The sequence below is a fragment of the Anolis sagrei genome, chromosome 1, assembly GCF_037176765.1.
Source record: "Anolis sagrei isolate rAnoSag1 chromosome 1, rAnoSag1.mat, whole genome shotgun sequence".
Lineage (NCBI taxonomy): Eukaryota > Metazoa > Chordata > Lepidosauria > Squamata > Dactyloidae > Anolis > Anolis sagrei.
In genome coordinates, this window is record NC_090021.1 from 299,462,037 (window position 1) to 299,482,307 (window position 20,271).

The following is a 20,271-nucleotide window of genomic DNA, read 5'->3' on the forward strand; positions in this document are numbered from 1 at the left end:
AAAAAGCTCTGGACATATGTTCAATCTGGGACAGTCTGCTCCATTCTGTCAAAGAAAATCTCATGTTCACTGCTATGCATAGGCCTCAGGTACATGCATAGGCCTCAGGTTTCTGAACCTTCTTTTCCAACAGGACCACCCAGTTGTGCTTATTGCAGGTATAACTACTCACATCTTCTGACAAGATCACAAACACATGACTGCAGTAGCTCCCTCATGATTCATGTTCAAAAGTCTTAACTACACAGCGAAACAAAACTCTGCATCTCCTCACCCAAACTCCCCTGCTAAACTTCCCTGTTGACTTCATTTTTAGCCAGCCTGTATGCCAAGGTCCATGGACTAAGACTGTGACAATATAGAGAGCTAGTGGCTGTTAGCACTTCCCCCAACCATGACTCGTTTCCTTTCAGCAGATGACCCCCCCCCCCCATGACCATGTGTTCATGCAAAGGACCTGGGGCTACAAACAATGGAACACCAACAAGCCTCCTCCCAACTCACGAACACCCAACAAACTGTCCAAATCACTTTCAGAGTCTAGGGATGTTTAACCTAATGGATATAAGCTCATCTTGAGTCTTCTGTCGCGCTCATGCAAAGCAATCCACATGGCCTTCTCTGTTAGTCAAGCTCTTGTCTGCCAAGTTTAAGAGACTGATTCTGGGATTTGATTCTAGAGTATTTAATTATAATGCATCAATTTTCACCGGAATGTGTAAAATAATATGGAAGTCTTATTCTCTCAATTTAAAAAAATCACAGAGAAAAGTTCTCCCTGGTTGTGCATTCATCACATTTAATATGATGAGTGCAAAATTAATCTTAATCTCCTAGAAATTGTACATTTCCTTGAATTGATAACCATTTCTTTTTTATTTCTTTGTTCCAGGATCGTCTTGACTCTTTAACAGAAGTGGATGATTCAGGACAGCTAACCATCAAATGCTCTCAAAATTACTTGTCCCTGGATTGTGGAATTACTGCATTTGAACTATCAGACTACAGCCCTAGTGAAGACTTGCTTGGTGCTCTTGGTGACATGACCTCCAGTCAAGCAAAAGTGAAACCATTTGAGTCTTGGAGCTGCAGTGAAATGGAAAAAGACCTTCCAGAGCTTATCAGAAGTGTGGGGTTATTGGCAGTAGCAACAGATTCAATTGCTTCCAAATGTAATGAAAGCATTAATGGGAAAGAAATCCATTTGCCCCTGGCAACAGACCATCAGGAAGAACAGTGTTGCAGAGCATCATCAGATATAGCATCCACTGAACTTTCAGTCTCTCTTATTTCTGGGAACTTGCCTCTTTGTAAAACCTCTTGTGTGGAAGGATCTGTTGGATCAACTGATGGCAATGCTATCTTTGAATTAGTGAAAGAGGAGCTCAGTCCATTAGCCTCCAATGGAGGAAGAGACAAACAGCATTTTCACAGTGAAAACTCAACTCCCAAGAGATCTATAAGAGACTGCTTTGATTACAATGAAGATTCTCCTACACAACCTACCCTGCCCAAGCGAGGTTTGTTTCTCAAAGAAGATATATTTAAAACAGATATGATGGTCAATGATATAAAAAATCAGATTGCACTGATGTTTAAGACAGACCTAAGTAGGAGCACACCCTCACTGTTAGATCCTCCAGACAGATCAAAGCTTTGCCTGGCTTTACAAACAGCCTACAACAACTGTCCCTCTGCCATTAGTCAGTCATGTGATTGTTTACACAACATAAGTGACCAGAATCTCAAGTACACAATTCAGAATCACTTGAAGGAAAATTCCATGGGCCTAGCTAAGTCTAGCGACAGCTTGAGGAGGGAAAAACTGAGGAGCAAGAAGTCACACGACATTCCTGAGGAAGTGGCATCATGTAGGATATCTGGAATTGTGTCAGATACTACTTCAGCAAAGCAGGTGAATAAAAGAGGACTTGCTGCTTTGCGGAAAGGAATTCCTTTTGGTAGCTTGCAATCCATAGAAGGAACGGAAAGTGACTCCACCTCCACATCTTCCGATCTTTGCAAACAGCAGGGACTGAATGGTCAGTGTTACATTGAGAGAGATTCTGCTTCACCTGCTCATAGCCAAGTAAGTGGTTCTTCAGCTGCCTCAGAGTCTGCAGTGTCTTCATCCCCGGTTCTCCCAAGAAATGAGAGTGAAAAGACCCATTCATCTTCACCAGATTCTGGCAATACAGATGGGAAAGCTGCTGAGATATGGTATGGTTCCGATGAATATTTAGCACTTCCGACACACCTCAAACAGACTGAAGTATTAGCTTTAAAATTAGAAAATCTGACAAAATTGCTTCCTCAGAAACCTCAAGGAGAAACCATCCAAAACATTGATGACTGGGAACTTTCAGAAATGAATTCAGATTCTGAACTTTACCCAACGTATCAGATAAAAAAGAAGCACAAGCGATTAGGTAGAGTTTCACCAAGCTCTTCAAGTGACATAATATCCTCAGTTGGAGACAGCATTGAATCTGGACCTCTTAGTGACATTCTTTCAGATGAAGAGCTTTGCACATCCTCATCTAGCATTAAAAAGTACTTAGAAGACAGGCCAGGAAAACGACCAGTAATTCACTCCACTGATAAAAATGAAATATGTCCTCCAAATAAATCAGCTTTAATTCAGCAGCTGCTTCAAGATATACAGCACCAGGATAATTATGAAGTTATATGGGAAAAAATGGAGGTAAGGACAAAAAACCTGATAATATATGTGCATCTCTGTCAATGTATTTCTATTGTGTTTTCAGCAGGAGATCAAATCTGGTGGCAGGTAGGGATGTTTTCTGTCTGTGGCTGTTCAGTCACATTTCTGAATTAATGCATGGGGTATGTGGCAAAATTAGCATGACATTACATATATATTTTTTATGAAATGTGTGCTTTTATGTACCTTTTTGATGGGATATGCATCTATCTATCCACCCATCCCAGGGCATTTTGTAAACACAGAATCATTTCAATGTGAAAAGATGCTATACACAGGAAGCTGTCGTAATCCATGTCAGGCCATTGGTCAGTCTATCCCAGTTGTCATGACTGATCGGTTAGCGCTCTCTGAAGTTCTAAGTAGAGATTTTTCTAGTCCCCCTGCTCTGCAGATTCCATGGATAGGATCTGGGACTTTCTACTTTTAAATCATGTGCTCTGACACTGAGTTATAGCTTGTCTTTGGGTACTTAGGCTCTCCTTGACTAACAGTGTAGAAATGCTGCTATTCTACCAGGCAAAAGTGAAGTGATAAATTCACTTCTGGCTCACTGAAGGGGATTCCCAGGAGCAGAGGCACTGTAGCCTAAAGGTGAGTCACTCGTTGTGGGGAAAACATTAAATTTAACATAAGCCTACCACATAGCTGGTGTCATAACAGGCAGACAGCCATTCAAAATTTCACCCCCACCCAGCTGACAACAAATATATAGCAAATGAATGTTCATGCCCAAAATACACAACATTGGCTGGTGGGAGGGAAGAAGGGAGATGGCAAGATGTGTGCTTGCCCTAATTTGGCCCGTGGCTATTAGGCATGTCTGATCCATGGTTCTAAATGGTTCTAAAATACTTACAAAACTAGGGGGCGCTGGTTCTTTGTTTCTAAAGTGCTTCTAAAGTTTTGGTGGTGAAAATTCCAGAATTCTAACAAAACTTTCAAAATTTCACCATTGTTAGCTCACCAAATTTCAGAACATTTGACTTATCCACTGATTTTTGGTGAATTTTCAAAGTTTTTATAAAAGATTTTTTTAATAATAAAGAAAAGCTGTTCCTGGTTTGAAAGTGTTATTTCTTGTTTCATTGTGTGGTTTTTACTCCAGAAACTTTATTTTTGAGGCAGAAACTTGGTTAAATTGGTGGAGACTCAACAAACCAAAATGTGCTATAGGGTGATGCCCCTTGCACAAAGTTTTGGCAGTGTAATAAACTTTTGCCATGTTTTTAGGAACTTCCAATTATAATGAAATTTTGAAAGTTTTGTTAGCGTTTTGAAATTTTCACCACCAAAACTTTAGAAACACTTTAGAAAAAAGCACCAATGCCCCCTAATTTTGTAAGTACTTTAGAACCATTTAGAACCATGGATCGCACATGCCTATGGTTATGTGTCAAGAGTAGAAATTATAAAGTTCTCCACCCTTTCCCATTCATATACCAAACAGTGGCATATTAATTAAAGGAGAGTGGTCAAAATGCTGTTTCTGAGCAGGAAAACATGATTTCATGTCCCTTAATGCCTTTTGACTCCCTTGATTGTCCTTTCCTTGGCCAAAAAATAGTGTGCGTGTGTATCATTCCTGGAATATCACTTAACATTTTACATAGGTTAGAGCAGAGTTTCTCAAATTCTGCTTCTCCTGATGTTTTGGATTTCTGCTCCCACAATTCTGAACAGCTGGTAAACTGGCTGGGATTTCTGGGAACTGAAGTCCAAAATACCTGGAGGAGCACAGCTTGAGAAACATTGGGTTAGGGGTCTGCCCTCCCTGTCTTTCTTCCTTTCTTTCTTGAATGGAATTCAAAGCAACTATTTAACATATTTTTAAAATCAGTTTTTCAAAACTTTAAGTAGACTTCTGTTAGTTTTGAATTTTTAAAGAATCCATGTAGCCCCAAAGACATCTACGAGTGGAAGATCGACCTTCAGACCTATAACAATTGCCCATCCTTGGATCCCTTCATGCTTCAGCTGGTCTAGGCATGAAACTGTGATCCTCCCTTTCTTTCACTACCCTCAAATACCATACACTATAGGTAGCATGGTAGGAATCTGAAGAATTTGTTTTGCTTATACATGAAAAACATAGCTTGAATTCTTTATGTTGCAGGAGGTATTCTGCCACAATATAGTGCTCATAAATGGTGCAATTTTATTGTCAATCATTTGCGAAAACTGTAGGACTTATCCACAACTGCATTTCATACAGGTTCCAACTTGTATGGGGTTTTTTAAGCTTACAGAATTTACAAGGGAGAAAAGGAAATGTCACTGGTTCAAATCCAATGCTCAGGTTTGTCTCTTGAAAAGTTGGTAGTTTGCTTTGGTTCTGCTTTCCATCTGCTCTGCTGCAGTATTTTTAGTGTCCCCAGACATGGTGATCTGGCACCCCCTTGAGGCTTACTGGTGCTAGTGCACCTCCTTTAGAAATTCAGTTTCTAAAAATTGGCCAGAAGTACACATAGCTCAGAAAATGCAATCTATTGCTGTAGTGAAAAATATCAGCTCAGTATAGCAATAATTTCAGTCCTGATGGAAGAATGCCAGTTAAAGTAATAGAATACCTCTTTGTATTAGAGAAACATGTGCCCAATACACCATTAAGATTTTACATTAAAGGTGTAATCTAGAAACTCAGGCTAGATTTAAGGTGCCATATAATGCAGTTTGAGCCGCATTATATGGCAATGTAGATTCAGCCACAGATAGATTTATAATTTTAGTTTTAACTCCCTTATTTCTTTAATTCTGAGTCATACTGCTCAAATGGTAGTTATACCATGTTCAAGGAATTAATCCATCACTTTGTTCATCTCTCAAGTTTCCTCAAGACTGGGACTCTATTTAGCCATTAGCTAACAAGATTTAAAAACAACTAAAACCACATGTGATTTAAAAAAGAAGTAACATCACAGATGAGAGATATCATGGTACCCAATGGTTTGAGTGTTGGGTTAGAACTCTGGTACACTGGGTTTCAAATCCCCACCTCAGCCATGGAAATCCACTGTCTGACATCAGGCAAATCACACACTCTCCAATTAAATTCAAGGTGCTAGCTTTTCAAGGTGCTGGCTTTAGCCTATAAAGTCCAAAACCGTTTGGGCCCAGCCTACTTGAGGGACTGCATCTCCTCTTAACAGCCCATATGAGTCCTGAGATCATCGGGAGAGGCCCTTGTTTCGGTCCCACCACCGTTACAAGTATGGCTGATGGGAATGAGAGAGAGAGGGCCTTTTCGGTGTGGCCCCATGGCTTTGGAGCTCATTCCCCAAAGAGATGCATTTGGCCACCTCGTTATTGGCCTTTCACTCCCAGGTGAAAACATTTTTATGGAAGCAGGACTTCCCTGACAATACACAATGGCTGCTTATCTCGGTCAGACAAGGCTCACATGGCCAAAGCCTTGGAGCTCCGAGAAGTTTAATTTAATGTTTTAAAGTTTTAGGACAATCTCAGTGGCCTGAGGCACAGGGATTTTAATTTAAGGTTAATAATAATGATATATGTGGTTATTTTTATGCTTGTTAATATTTATGTAATTTGTGTTTTATGCAATGGGTTGATTTATTGTTTTATATGTCGGGTTGGGGGGATGGTGGTTATCTGTATTATGCAGTTTTATTTTTTCTATTTTGTTCACCACTGTGAGTCCCATCTGTGTAAGAAAAGCAGGATAAAGGTAAATAATAATAATAATAATAATAATAATAATAATAATTCAAAGGGAAGCAATGGAAAGGTTCTTTAGACTAAATCTTGCCAAGAAAATTCTACTATACCATCACCATAAATTGCAAATTTTACACATAACAATTGCAAAAATCATATTTAACTAAAACATACAATGAAATAAGATTAAAATTGGATTAATCTGCCTATAGATCCATTTACAATAATAGTTTTAAAACATAAAGAACAGTAAATAAAAGGTATTTAACTTGGATTTTTGTAAAATGTATTTGTCAAAGAGTCAGTTTCCAAAAGATCTTTTTCACCTGCCAGTGAAAGGATCACAAAGAAGAGAAGAGTTTAATCTCACCAGACATGAAGTTCCAGAGCTAAGAGCAGCCATGTCTTTTCAATATTCTAATTCTACTGATGCCTACTTAGGTTGCATCTATACTATTAAATTAATGCAATTTGAAACCACTTTAGCAGCTATGACTGAATGCCACAGAATCATAAGAATTGTAGTTTTATAATGTCTTTACCGTTCTCTGCCAAAGAGTGTTGGTGCCTCACAAAACTACAGATCCCAGGATTTTCTTGTATCGACAGTTTAAATGGTGTCAAATTGCATTAATATTTCAGTGCAGACGCAGCCTTATTCTCAGTTCTCTCATATACATGTAATATTCTTCGTGTCACAAACTCACCAGCCAGCAGAGTTCCTGAGGTATCGATGTTTATTCGAGGCAAGAGTAGGGATAAGAACAACCTTTACTACAGAGAGAGAGCTTTTATCACCCATCCAGTAGTAGAATACATTTCAGGTGTGGCCACCAAAGGCTGTCTTAAAGGCACACTATACTACAATACATGCTAAATTTGATAAATTCCCATCCATATTTATCCATCACAACAGTCTAATGCTCTTACAATTGTACCATACTGGCTCTCTTTATCTGCTTTTATTTTCTGTCTTGTGTTTCCATTTCTTACGCTCACCTTTCTTTCCTCCCCTTCTCATTCTGCATCCATTTCTTTCCACCATTTTATCTGAGCACATCCAGAATCCTGATTTTGCTACGAGACCTTATCTTTGTTATTATATTATATGACTGGTGGCATAATTAGACTCTCCTTGGGAGATGTTCACCTGAGTCCTGAATTAGACTTCCTTCTTTAAAGGCTACTACAACTATCTGGTACAGAAATATTGAGGGAAAGTGTTACCAAGTGCTAAGGAGCACCACCCAAGACATCCCCTTAAACCACTGGTTCTCAGTGTTATCTACATGGTAAGATAAATAATTGAAGTAGTTTCAAAAGTCAGGTATTTTATTTTGTCTAAAAAGTTTCTGCACTAATTCAAAGTATCTTCAAAGCTCTAGTCTTATACTATTTGGGTTCCACCCTTCTCCTTTCAGGCTCATTCACAATTAGCTTTGTTTGCCCCAGTGACATTTTCATATGGGAAATCCAATTTAACTGTTCCTAGTGAGCATTCAGACCGCAGTGGTGCAGCAGGTTAAACTGCTAAGCTGCAGAACTTGCTGACCAGAAGGTTGGCAGTTTGAATCCAGGGGATGGGGTGAGCTCCTTTTGTCAGCCCCAGCTTCTGCCAATCTAGCTGAAAACATGCAAATGGGAGTAGATCAATAGGTAATGCTTCAGCAGGAAGGTTACGACACTCCATACAGTCATGCAGGCCACATGATTTAGGAGGTGTCTGCGGACAACGCTGGCTCTTCAGCTTAGAAATGGAGATGAGCACCACCTCCCAGAGTCAGACTCAACTAGACTTAATAGTAAGGTAGTGTAAATTAAGTTTAGTTATTTCCCTCCTAAAAGTAGAAATACTGTGGCTAAATCCAAGCCAATTCAAATTGATTTGTTGCTCATTACAGCATCAATAAGCAACACAGTCAGGCCTGCAACTTCCCTCCTATCGACCCTATGAATAATTTTCGATATCCGCCCCCCCCCCCTTTCTTATCTGTATAACTTCTTACTTTGAGAAGTGGAGGATTGGAAATTACGGTCTCTTTTCACTACACAGTTATTATACTATTACTCGTCATAATCTGGTACAATTCTGGGATTTGTAGTTTGTTGAGGGCACTATTTAATTATTTCTTGAAATGTGTATAATCTGTCCTCTATCTGGAGATCAACAGTACTTGAAGACACACAACAAGAACAATCTAAAGATCCCAGCGTAGCACACAATTATAATTTAAAGGATCTAAATATCATATCTGGTCAACATAAATTGAATTGACTTGATTTCAGCTAGCAACAATGACATGTTTGTATTGATATAATGGATTTTTGTAGTAATATTAATAATAGTAGTTATTATTATTATTATTATTATTATTTCTTACCTGCCTTTCCCCACAGCTCAAGGCAGGTCACAGCACAGTTCAAAACATACAGATATTATAAAATTTTGCAAACACATTAAAATTCAGTTCCATAAAAGATACAAATGAAAGCATTTCTGTAATATAGACATTAATCACTCAGGACTGAGACCTGTATCAGTTGTAATGTCCAAAGTAGTAATCAGTATACACAATATCTGAGTAACCTTCAACCACTGAAATATGATATGAAAATTATTGTGGCCAAGTCATATGTATTGCCAATACAGATGAAATCTGGCCACAAACTCTAGATCCTAGATTAAGAGCCCCTTGTATAGGGTTTACTGAAATTATATTGGTATAAGTAGTTGACCAGAGGTAAATATGGTTTGTTTGTATGAATGTAGCGAAGTGTGGTAGCAACTACCCTGGCTGAAAAGAAACTACAAATAGGAGTGAAATCATAACATCTTACTCAAAGAATGTATTTCAAGCTTTCTTTATTTGTAGCTATACTATGATTAAGCCTCCAGATGGTGCTGTTTGCTTAGACAATGGGATTTAAGGGCTGGACAAAGTTATCTCTAGTATCCTAATAATTTTCAGTGTCAGGCTTTTAGGATTCTAAATAATTTTCAATTTCTACAGTTGTTTTCTTTTGAACAGTCTCCATAACATTTTATAGACATCATCTGAAAAATAGTGGGATCATAGTGCTGTTTGCTTTCTGCTAGAAAATGGATTCCCCCCCTCTTGTCTCAGAGGATAACCATTGTAATATTTTCCCGCTTTTATTCTACTTTCCTAGAATTTCTTTTACTCTTCAATGACCTTGACCAAAACCACCTCCTCATGATGATGACATTACAGCTGCTCCTGCTAATGCAAGGGAATTTAACAAATATCAATCATATTTTGTCATATTGGTGTTGTATACATTTCTGCATCACAATCACAATTTAAATATGATTTAGGCTTGGAGGTTAATCTATTTCTTTATTTGTTGTAATACACAGGAGAAGGAAATTTAAATGCTGGTTTTGTAAATAAGGTCATGTGGACATGACATTTATAGAATGAGAACCAGTCCCAAATCATTACTTCAGATTTAATTATAGATTAGATTGCACACAACTCCAGATAGCACTTCCGATGATGATGATGACGACAACGATTACAACAATGATCTGTTTTAGGGGATATTTGTGCATTCAACATGTTTTTCTTTTCTCTGTTATGAATGGCACCTTCTCCTCATTACATGCAGATCCTTTTTCCTGTCTCTCTAGAGACCATGTGCACTGAGACACAGGTTTTGTCTTGTCCCTTATACACAGCCATACACAGGAACAATTGCTGCACCCGATGTGATTTCTGGAGCTACATGTTCTTAGAACCATGTTGTTAGGGCCAAACTGTAGTTGCAGTCGCCATTTATTTTAGTGCAGCTCATGTGCCTCGTGAAACTGGTTTTATAGACCTTACAGAATTCCCTGATACTTTCATATCCAAAAAAATTAAGTCATTTTTTCCTTACAGGAATAGTGTTTTTTTGTTTTGTTTTCATACAACAGGCTGCAAGGCCTTCAGACCACCCATTCCTAAAGCATCAAAAATCAAAATTCATTTTGAAATTGCTAGTTGGTGTCCAGGGCACCCAGCCCACCAAAATTGATTATTATTATTATACTTGGAAGAGCAAGAAAGGGACTGAATTTTACTTCCTCACTTAACCCCCCCCCCCCAAAAAAAACCCAAGAGAGTTAGTAGATAAAAAATGTGGCTGTGAATTAATGATAGAATAATGATTTCAATGTGGAAGACCCATGTCTAGACCATGGCACTTTCAGGTAAATCTGAGGAGGTTACCTGACTCAGACGTCAAGTCCTAACCTGGCTTAATAGTCTGCATTTACCCTTCAGTTGTTCCTGGCTGACCCAATAGCATTCTGGAACTTCTGGTCCCCATCACAGGGAAAGCCAAAATAACCCAATTTAGGCCTACATCGAGAGAAGCTGGGGGTGCTCCAGAGTTTCAGCCAGTCCAAAACTCTGGAGTATCCCATGTTTTCAGCACAGCGTGAACAGTAGAAACGGGTCTGATGTGGAACAATTCACTGTTCACATGGGCCACCTGTGCTCATCAGAGAAAAGGGAAAGGATCAGGCCCGTATTGCCACTGCTAGGCGTCTGCAGAGCTCCATGATTACTTCTGGCCATTTCGGGTGCTCCATGCTTGACATTAGCAGAGGGAGAAGGAGGGAAGAAGTGTGCTTCTCCTGATTCTCCTGGAACTTGTGACCTGTAGAAGTGTCAAAAGTTTTTGTTTTCTGCCACAAATATTTTCAAACAAGCCAGAAGTAAATCTGTCTACTAGATTATAGCTTTACTAACAGCTATGCCTTGTTCTTTTTCTTTTTTTCTCATGGTGAAAGGGATTTGTGAGCAAGTTGGATGAATTCATTCACTGGTTAAATGAGGCTATGGAAACCACTGAGAACTGGACACCTCCTAAGCCAGAAACAGACAGCCTTAAACTCTACTTGGAAACACACTTGGTAAGAGAAAATTATTGTCTTTTAATGAAAAGAGCCTTCCTGGCTTCCTGTGTTTTTAAATTAATTTCCAATGTAGATCATTTTAAGGAAAGGAATAATATAGTTTTGCCAGTGATAGCAATGTAATTATGTTTTTAAAAGAAATCAGATTCCTTATTTGATATCTTAAGCAAATACTCTGAAAGAAACAGTACCCATGAGTTTAGGAATCTGTTGTTGTTGTTGTTGTTGTTGTTGTTATTATTATTATTCCCAGAATTCTCAAAGTCTTGGAACCAATTGCTATTATTCCCAAAAAAAAATCAGATGTCACCACATGTAGAAAACAAGGAACTGAAGAAAAAACATTTTCTTCCTATAATTGGTGAAATATAAACACGGACTCTGATATTAATTATTACTTTTCTGATAATATTGATGATATGCTTATTACCAAAAAAATGTTACATTGCTTACATTTTAAAACTTAACAATTGGGGAAAATAATAAAATATTTGACAGAGGAACAACTGAGTTCACAAACTCCATTGCCAGAGGTCAGGACAGAAGCAATGTTACACATTACAATTTTCGTTGTCATCACATCTACTAACTAGGATTTTCATGCATGCTTTCATGCTTGACTGATCTTGTAAACATACAAATGCACTACACCAAGCATTTACTCCAGTATTCTATGTGTATTTTCTTATCCTGGCTTGTATGCAAACCCTGTCTCACATTTTCATGCTTTTAATTACTCTTTAAGACAAGGGAGTCTGTGAGGCTCCAGTAGCCATCCAGGAAACCTTGGAGGACTACATCCCCATCTCTCTCACACACACGCACACACACATACAAAATATTGTTAAAAATATATGTGTTGGAATATTTGGAGGCACTTTCATCATGATTTAGGTTTTCATAGGCAATTTTATGTCCTAAAAAGACCTTTCTTAACTACAGGACGTATCCTGCCTCTTGTAGGGCATTGGGTTTGCAAAACAGCATTAAAAATATTTCAGACATCTGGAATAAGGGGCGGTCAGATGCACAAAAATTGTCCTTGCGAAATGTATGTGGCCCATGGGCCCCACTTTGCCCACTCCTGTTTTTTGACCATCGTTGAGATTGAAATTGTCACCTTCTCACCATACCCATTTCTATTGCGTGTGCAAGTGCAATACACCTCCCACAGGCAACCCAAGAAGTACGCTCACACATGCTGTTGGGATGAACAATGGCCACAACTCATTTATTGATAACAGGAACAGGGGTTGGCGACCAAGCATGGGTCTTGGATCACGATTGGGCAGCCCAATACTGCCCGATCCCGCACACGCCAGGGGGCCGCTGGCACAATACAGGGCAAATGCAACTCGGCACCCCTGGGACCACCAGGTATTCCCCCTTTCTGCTAGGGGGGATACCAAACCAGATCCAGGGCCCATGCCCCACGCCAACAAGGAGTTGTGACAAGAAGCATGAAACAAACAAGTAACTGTTAACAGGTCACCAGGACAAGGTAAACAACACAAAAGTTAACTGCCGATGAAAACATAAACCGCATGCAGGGTGGGTGGGATGGATCAGCTGTTGCAGGCCCAGTGCCTGCTGGGGAGCCTGGGGCAGCCATATAAAGGCTGCCAACAAAGAGGGAGAGGTCAGCTCAGGCCTCTCGTGCAGCAAGGCGTGGTCAGTTGGCCATTGGCCAATTGACCTGTCGGCGGGAAACCTTCCAGCCATCCGAGGGGGCTTCTGGGAGGAAGGAGCCCCCCGAGGCAAGAATGGCGGTGGGGGATGCCCTGCACCGCAACTTCTTTGGCCTGGTAAGTCGGGCCATGCCTTTTACAATTCACATTCCTGTCTTCCCACCACCTGTGTGCGTTTGTCCACAGATGCCTCTGCGCCTGCATCTGATCCAGTTTTATGTATTTTTAATATTGAAACAAACAAATGTGGTAATTCCTTTGTACCTGGTCAGTTCATATATACAGTACATGTGCAGTACAATGCTGCTAAATTGGGATAGCATATAGATTAAAACTTAAAATCAAGGCTTGGTCACTTGTTAAAATATCCAATTGTGGAATAGTTCTCTAAATAAAAGTAAAGAAAACAAAGAAAACCATTCTTTTCAAAGCTGAAATAAAAACCCAGATCCAGTTGTGGCAATTGTTGTGTTTGACATGGACCACAATGACTGACACAGAAATGAGGGACATGCAAGCCTCCAGATGTTATTGGTCTGCAACTCCTCTAAGTCCTTGCCAGAAAATTCAGTGCTGAGTAGATGAAGGGAAGGGAATTGCACTGGGCTAACTCTCCCCATCACTGCACTACAATTAATAGAGTATGAAGGCTTACTTATGCACACAGGATGTTTCTGAAAACATACTAGGTTATTGGGTCCTTGAAACTGTAACCTGCTACAAAATGGGATGAAATGCTGTCTTATATTTTCTAGTCAAAGCCAAAATATTGGTATGTGATATGGTGCTCCTTTTACGCACATTTACTTTATTGAGTCTTGTTTTGAACCTTGTTAAGAGAATAAAGTGGGATATAAATAATAACAACACTAACAATAGTAATAGTTTCATGTTGGAAAGACCCATAATTATTTCCTATCTGATTTTAGAGGCTAAGCAGAGTCAGTCCTCATTACTACTTAGATGGGAAACTGCCAGTGATTACCAGGTCCTGTAGGCTGTATCCCAAAGGAAGGAACTGGGAAAACCACTTCTTACTATTTCTTGGATAAGAAAACATTATCAAATTAATGAGGCCACTATAAGTTGATAAGCAACTTGAATGCATATGCTACCTACTTCTTATGCACCCTTGCATGCCCACACAGAGGCTTTTACTGTTTTCTTGTCAAGCCTTAGTTTTCCTTGTCATTAGAATGGGTTCAGTTCCCTTTTGCATAGTTTTCTGTGGGAGGGAACCTTAATTAGACCCTTTACCTTTAAGACCCTCCCCCCCCCCCAGAGGTGGAGATTGCAGCTGTCCTCAGCAACTCCTTTGCAGCCAGTTAGTTAGTCTAAAGGTGCCCGAGAGCTTAGAGGCTGCAATATCTTTCATGTCTAAGGTTGAGGAGACTCAGTTTAAGAAATCTAAGGTTTAGGAAACTAAGTCAAAATTTAAGAAGTCAAAGATTGAAAAAATAAGTTCAAGACTCATGGAAACAAGTTTCAAGTATCAAGGAACCAAGTCTGCAGTTTAAGGAAGAAAAAGAGACTTAACAGGAGGTGTTAATGGAAGAAAATGTCAGAAAAGGACACAGAAAAGAAGTTAGAAAGAAGATCTCTTCAGAAGTAGTCAAGAGAAACCAGTTAATTCTGAGTTTTCATCTGTTCTTTCAAGCAATTGTGTTTTAGTCAGACCCTGGGAAGAGTTAGGGTATTGATTTTCAATATAATTAAATTACTTTTTGTTTCCTGTTAAACCTTTTGTTGTGAATTTCCAACTCTGTTCTTCCTGAGAATAAAGCACCTGAGAGTTAGCTCTGGGGACAGAACACATACAAACATTCTGTTTTGACATAAAAATTTTGCCATCTACTTTCACAACACAGATGATTTATGCTGCAATCCTATATGCACCTATTGTCAAGTTAATCCCATTAAACTCATTAAAGTTTACTTCTGAGTAGACATGGACATTTCAAAATGCAGAGGATCATATGAAATTGGAAGATATAGTCATTCCATTGTGATCTATAGAGTTTTTAATTGGAATGTCAACTTTTCATTTGGTTTTGCTCCGGCAGAAATTCTAATCTGTGTTTAAACAGAAGTCTATGAAATTAAGTTCCTATTAAGTGCAGTGTCAAAATTATCTTGATATAGTATTTACATTTGGTACTAACCAAGTAGAGAAAAGAACATGTGCTTCTGCAGTCACCTCCTCTGTGAGATACTTCCCACGGCGTCACACATTGAGTTCGGTAACACGTCCCCACATGTAGCTGTTTCTGAATTCTTCCTGGTGTGGAAAAAGTTTGTTTGCAATTCACAGTAGGATTTTATTCTTTGAGCAAAAGGAAGGGATGTGTGTTTTTCCCTTCACTCACTTTATTTACATTGCAAGAGGTGAGATTGATCTTGCACAATAAAGTCTGCAGTTGTGTTAATGTACTTTATGCTGAAATATTGTATGATAAATGTACATTGAATAATAATAGACTGAGAATAATAATGGGTTGTGTTCAATAGTAACTTTGCCTAAGTGGCCACTGGTTCCATTTTTACCTGCAAGGACAGAGTTTGGAAAGGTTGCTTTCAACCTCAGGCCCCTTCTACACTGCCATATAATCCAGATTATCAAATCAGATAATCCACATTATATATTTTGAATTTGATTATACACTGTCACACTGTTCACAGGCATGGGTCAAACCAACTATGGCGTCTGTCTGGACTGCCCCCTAGGAAGTTCTGGGACTTCCAAGGGGGCTTTCCACACAGTCCTCTCATGTTTTCTGGGCTGAATAAGGCTGGAAAACTCAGAGGGCTCACACACCCCTCCCCAAACCCCCTTAAAAACAGGAAAAAAGTAAAATAACCTACCCAGCCGCTATGAAACTACTGCTGGCGCTCTCCTGTCATGTATGACTGATGCACAGGGAGAATGGAGGGCCAGGAGTGATTTTCCTCCTGCACTCCCTTCTCCTGTGTATCATTCATATATGATAAGAGAGCTCCAGCAGCAGGAGAGCCGCCCCGACAAGGTGGTCTTGGCATGGAGGTTGAAGTCCCCCAGCCATTGAGACTCCAATGCCAGGACGGAGACCACCCTTGCTAGCTCAGGTAGGGAGACTGTTGTTCAGTGGGTTTGGCAATGCACAAGCAGAATCCCTAGTCTGTCCTAGTTACCCACTCTGAGATAGACAGTTTCAAACATAGATGACTGCGGGATGGCGCATGTGATCAGGGAGATAGAATCCTGATAGACCACCATGACTCTGCCTCCCCTTCCCCCCAAGCCTAGCCTGCTGGTGCACCCCAAAACCTGGTAAACAAAGCTGGGTGAGATTCCCCCCCCCACCCCCATTCATCCAATCAAGTCTTGGCAATCCAGGTCAGGTCCACATGCTCATTCAGGATCAAGTCCTGGATGGCTGCTCTCTTCCCATTTACAGACCTGGCATTTAACAGCAGGGCATTTAGCCAGGGGGGCTGCCATTTTGCCTATCCAGCCTATTTATTATAGGGGGAAGGCATTCTAGAGGCACAAGGACTCTATCACGCCTTCCCCTATGTTGGTATCTATGGCTGCATCTCCCCCTCCCTGAAGGACTTCGATTGGGGCACCTCAATTCTAGAAATCCCCTCCCCCACACAGCCCATTGTCTAAAGGAGAGTTGGCCATTAGTCACTATAGATTAGGTACATTGATTGATGAAATAATACTTCATGTTATCATAACCAGCATTACTATAGATAGTAATAATAAATTCCTAATTACACCCCTGCCACTAAGGCACCCTCTCACTGAGCTTAAAGTATTTTCTATAGAGTGATATAATAGCTGCAAGCTTCCCCACCCTTCCTAGCAAGTCTCCCAAACACCCTCCCCTCCCAGATCAATGTAGACATCATAATCTTATACGTTGTTACCATGTGGAAATGTAAAATTAAAATGCTATTGTAGGAGGCTATAGAAGTTTGGGTCACTAAGGCACCTTCTCGCCGAGCGTAAGAACGATGTAATAGCTAATTGGTTTAGTTTATCCACCACCAATGTGATTTTCCTTTTTTCCTACTGAATTCCACTTTGGCAAGCATTATCATTTTTTCTAATGAATTGTGTATTTTCGTGATATGGCCAAAGAATGATAGCCTTTTATTTTAGCACCTAAATAGAGTTCAGATTTGATTTGCTTCAGGAATATTCTAATTATCTTTTTGGCATTCCATGGCATCTATAGGGCTTTCCATAACTCTGCCAAGCTTAACTACAGCTTTCTGACACACTAGCTTTCAACTTCTGTCAGACACTGGGCCCTTCCAGAAAGGCTGTATATCTTAGAATCTGATCCCAGGTTTATTCCAGATTATCTGGCAGTGGGAACTCATATAATCCACTTTAATGCAGAAAACCTGGGATCAGATCCTGGGATATAGGACTTGTCTAGAAGGGCCCACTAATTCCCCCTGTTCTCTCCTTTTTGTACTCAGAGTCTTGTCTGAAACAGTTGAAAGATTACTTCCTGAGATAGAGAAATGCCATCATGTTTGTGTGTAGAGAAGAAGTCCAGACTGAACTGAAAATATGGGCGGGTTAGGGTAACTCTATGCATCAAAACATCTGCAACACAAAGTGACGTGTCTAAAGAAGTATGACATGCAAATTGGGGAAAAAATGTTACTACAATATCTCTTTCTTTGTGAACCGAGTAAACATCAGGAACAGAGAGACAAAGGAGACCTTCTAGTTCAGAAGTAGCAGATACAGATGGGTTCAAATTCCTAACAAAATAGGACAGTGTTTGGGGGAAAGGCATCAGATAAATAACCATCATATAAGGTTGTGACAGATAACAGGCAAATTTTGACACATAGCAGAAGACATCTAAGCTGAATAACAGAGACATTGGGTGATCCCATGAACTTGTATAGGAGACAAGAAAAGAATGTAGAAGGAACAAACTAGAATCATAGAATCATAGAATTGCCAAAATAGAAGTGACCTCCAAGCCTGCCTTTGTTATGTACACATAAGGGAATAACTTGATGGAAATGAATGCTTAAGAACAGTCTGCATAAATGATCTATCCTGAGACTAGAATGTAGCAGGAAAAAATGTGCCTGAAGGTTGTCATCACTGAACTAGACACATTTGAAATTTGACAGTGATTGGAAAACCGTCATATCTGAAAAACTATGAACAAGTTTCATGAAGCAACAAGTCAAGAACTCAGGATTCATTTGTACTTTCAGGAGAAAAAGCTAAATAGATCATGGGACTTTGGTCCATAGCTTGTTTATCATATCAACTGCCAAAACCCAAAGGGAAATTGATTTTTTAAGTCTTGTTTTGCTGGAAAAGAACAAATCAGAGAAAGGTAACTGGCCAATGCTGAATGAGACATTTAACTAAGAGATTTAAGATGTTCCATAGTGTATTTACTCCAGCAAAGGATCGCCGCCTTGTCGGGGCGCTGGAGCTTGAGCACCTCAATGATGTCATGAGCGAAACTGTGAAGGGCCACCCAAGACGGGACGGTTGTGGCAGAGAGGTCAGACCAAGCGTGATCCCTGGGGAAGGCAATGGCAAACCACTCCAGTATCCTTGCCAAGAAAACTAAATGGACCAGTACAACCAGAGATATGTCGGTATGCCATTGGAAGATGGGACTCCCAGGTCGGAAGATGGCCAAAATGCTACTGGGGAGGAGCAGAGGATAAGTTCAACTAGCCCCAGATGTGATGACGCAGCTAGCTCAAAGCCGAAAGGAAGGCTAGCGGCCGACGGTACTGGAGGTGAACGACGAATCCGATGCTCTAAAGATCAACACACCATAGGAACCTGGAATGTAAGATCTATGAGCCAGGGCAAATTGGAGGTTGTTATTGGTGAGATGTCAAGACTAAAGATAGACATTCTGGGGGTCAGCGAACTGAAATGGACTGGAATGGGCCACTTCACATCAGATGACCACCAGATCTACTACTGCGGACAAGAGGAACATCGAAGAAATGGAGTAGCCTTCATAATTAATAAGAAATTCGCTAAAGCGGTGCTTGGATACAACCCAAAAAATGACAGAATGATCTCAATTCGAGTGCAAGGAAAGCCTTTCAACATCACAGTGATCCAAATATACGCCCCAACCACAGCTGCTGAAGAAGCAGAAGTAGATCAGTTCTTTGAGGATCTGCAGGACCTACTGGATAATACACCAAAAAGAGACATTATTTTCATTACAGGAGACTGGAATGCCAAGGTGGGAAGTCAAATGACAACTGGGATCACAGGCAAGCATGGTCTGGGAGAACAAAATGAAGCGGGACGCAGGCTGATAGAATTCTGCCAGGAAAACTCGCTGTGTATAACGAATACTCTCTTCCAACAACCTAAAAGACGGCTTTATACATGGACCTCACCAGATGGTCAACACCGAAATCAGATTGACTACATCCTTTGCAGCCAAAGGTGGCGGACATCCATCCAGTCGGTGAAAACAAGACCTGGGGCTGACTGTAGCTCAGATCACGAACTTCTTATTGCCCAATTTAGAATAAAACTAAAGAGATCAGGGAAAATACACAGACCAGTTAGATATGATCTCACTAACATTCCTAGCGAATATACAGTGGAAGTGAAGAACAGATTTGAAGGACTAGATTTAGTAAACAGAGTCCCAGAAGAACTATGGACAGAAGTCCGCGACATTGTTCAGGAGGCGGCAACAAAGTACGTTCCAAAGAAAAAGAAAACCAAGAAGGCAAAATGGTTGTCTGCTGAGACACTGGAAGTAGCCCAAGAAAGGAGGAAAGCAAAAGGAAACAGTGATAAGGGGAGATATGCCCAGTTAAATGCGCAATTCCAGAGGTTAGCCAGGAGAGATAAGGAACTATTTTTAAATAAGCAATGCATGGAAGTGGAAGAAGACAACAGAATAGGAAGGACAAGAGACCTCTTCCAGAAAATTAGAAACATTGGAGGTAAATTTCAGGCAAAAATTGGTATGATAAGAAACAAAGATGGCAGGGACCTAACAGAAGCTGAAGAGATCAAGAGAAGGTGGCGAGACTATACAGAAGATCTGTATAGGAAGAATAACAATATCGAGGATAGCTTTGACGGTGTGGTGAATGAATTAGAACCAGACATCCTGAGGAGTGAGGTTGAATGGGCCTTAAGAAGCATTGCTAACAACAAGGCAGCAGGAGACGACGGGATCCCAGCTGAACTGTTTAAAATCTTAAAAGATGATGCTGTCAAGGTGATGCATGCC

At 40.1% G+C, this 20,271-nt stretch overlaps 1 protein-coding gene across 7 annotated transcripts in view; it reads left to right on the forward strand.

The window, feature by feature from the left end:
* Positions 1–20,271, forward strand: part of AKAP6 (A-kinase anchoring protein 6) — a 314,103-nt gene that overhangs the window by 95,195 nt on the left and 198,637 nt on the right. For all 7 annotated transcript variants that reach the window (XM_067462875.1, XM_067462873.1, XM_067462874.1 and 4 more), the window contains 2 exons: positions 893–2,704; positions 11,202–11,324. In XM_067462875.1, the coding sequence (XP_067318976.1) occupies positions 893–2,704; positions 11,202–11,324 (1,935 nt within the window). The remainder of the gene's footprint in view (positions 1–892; positions 2,705–11,201; positions 11,325–20,271) is intronic.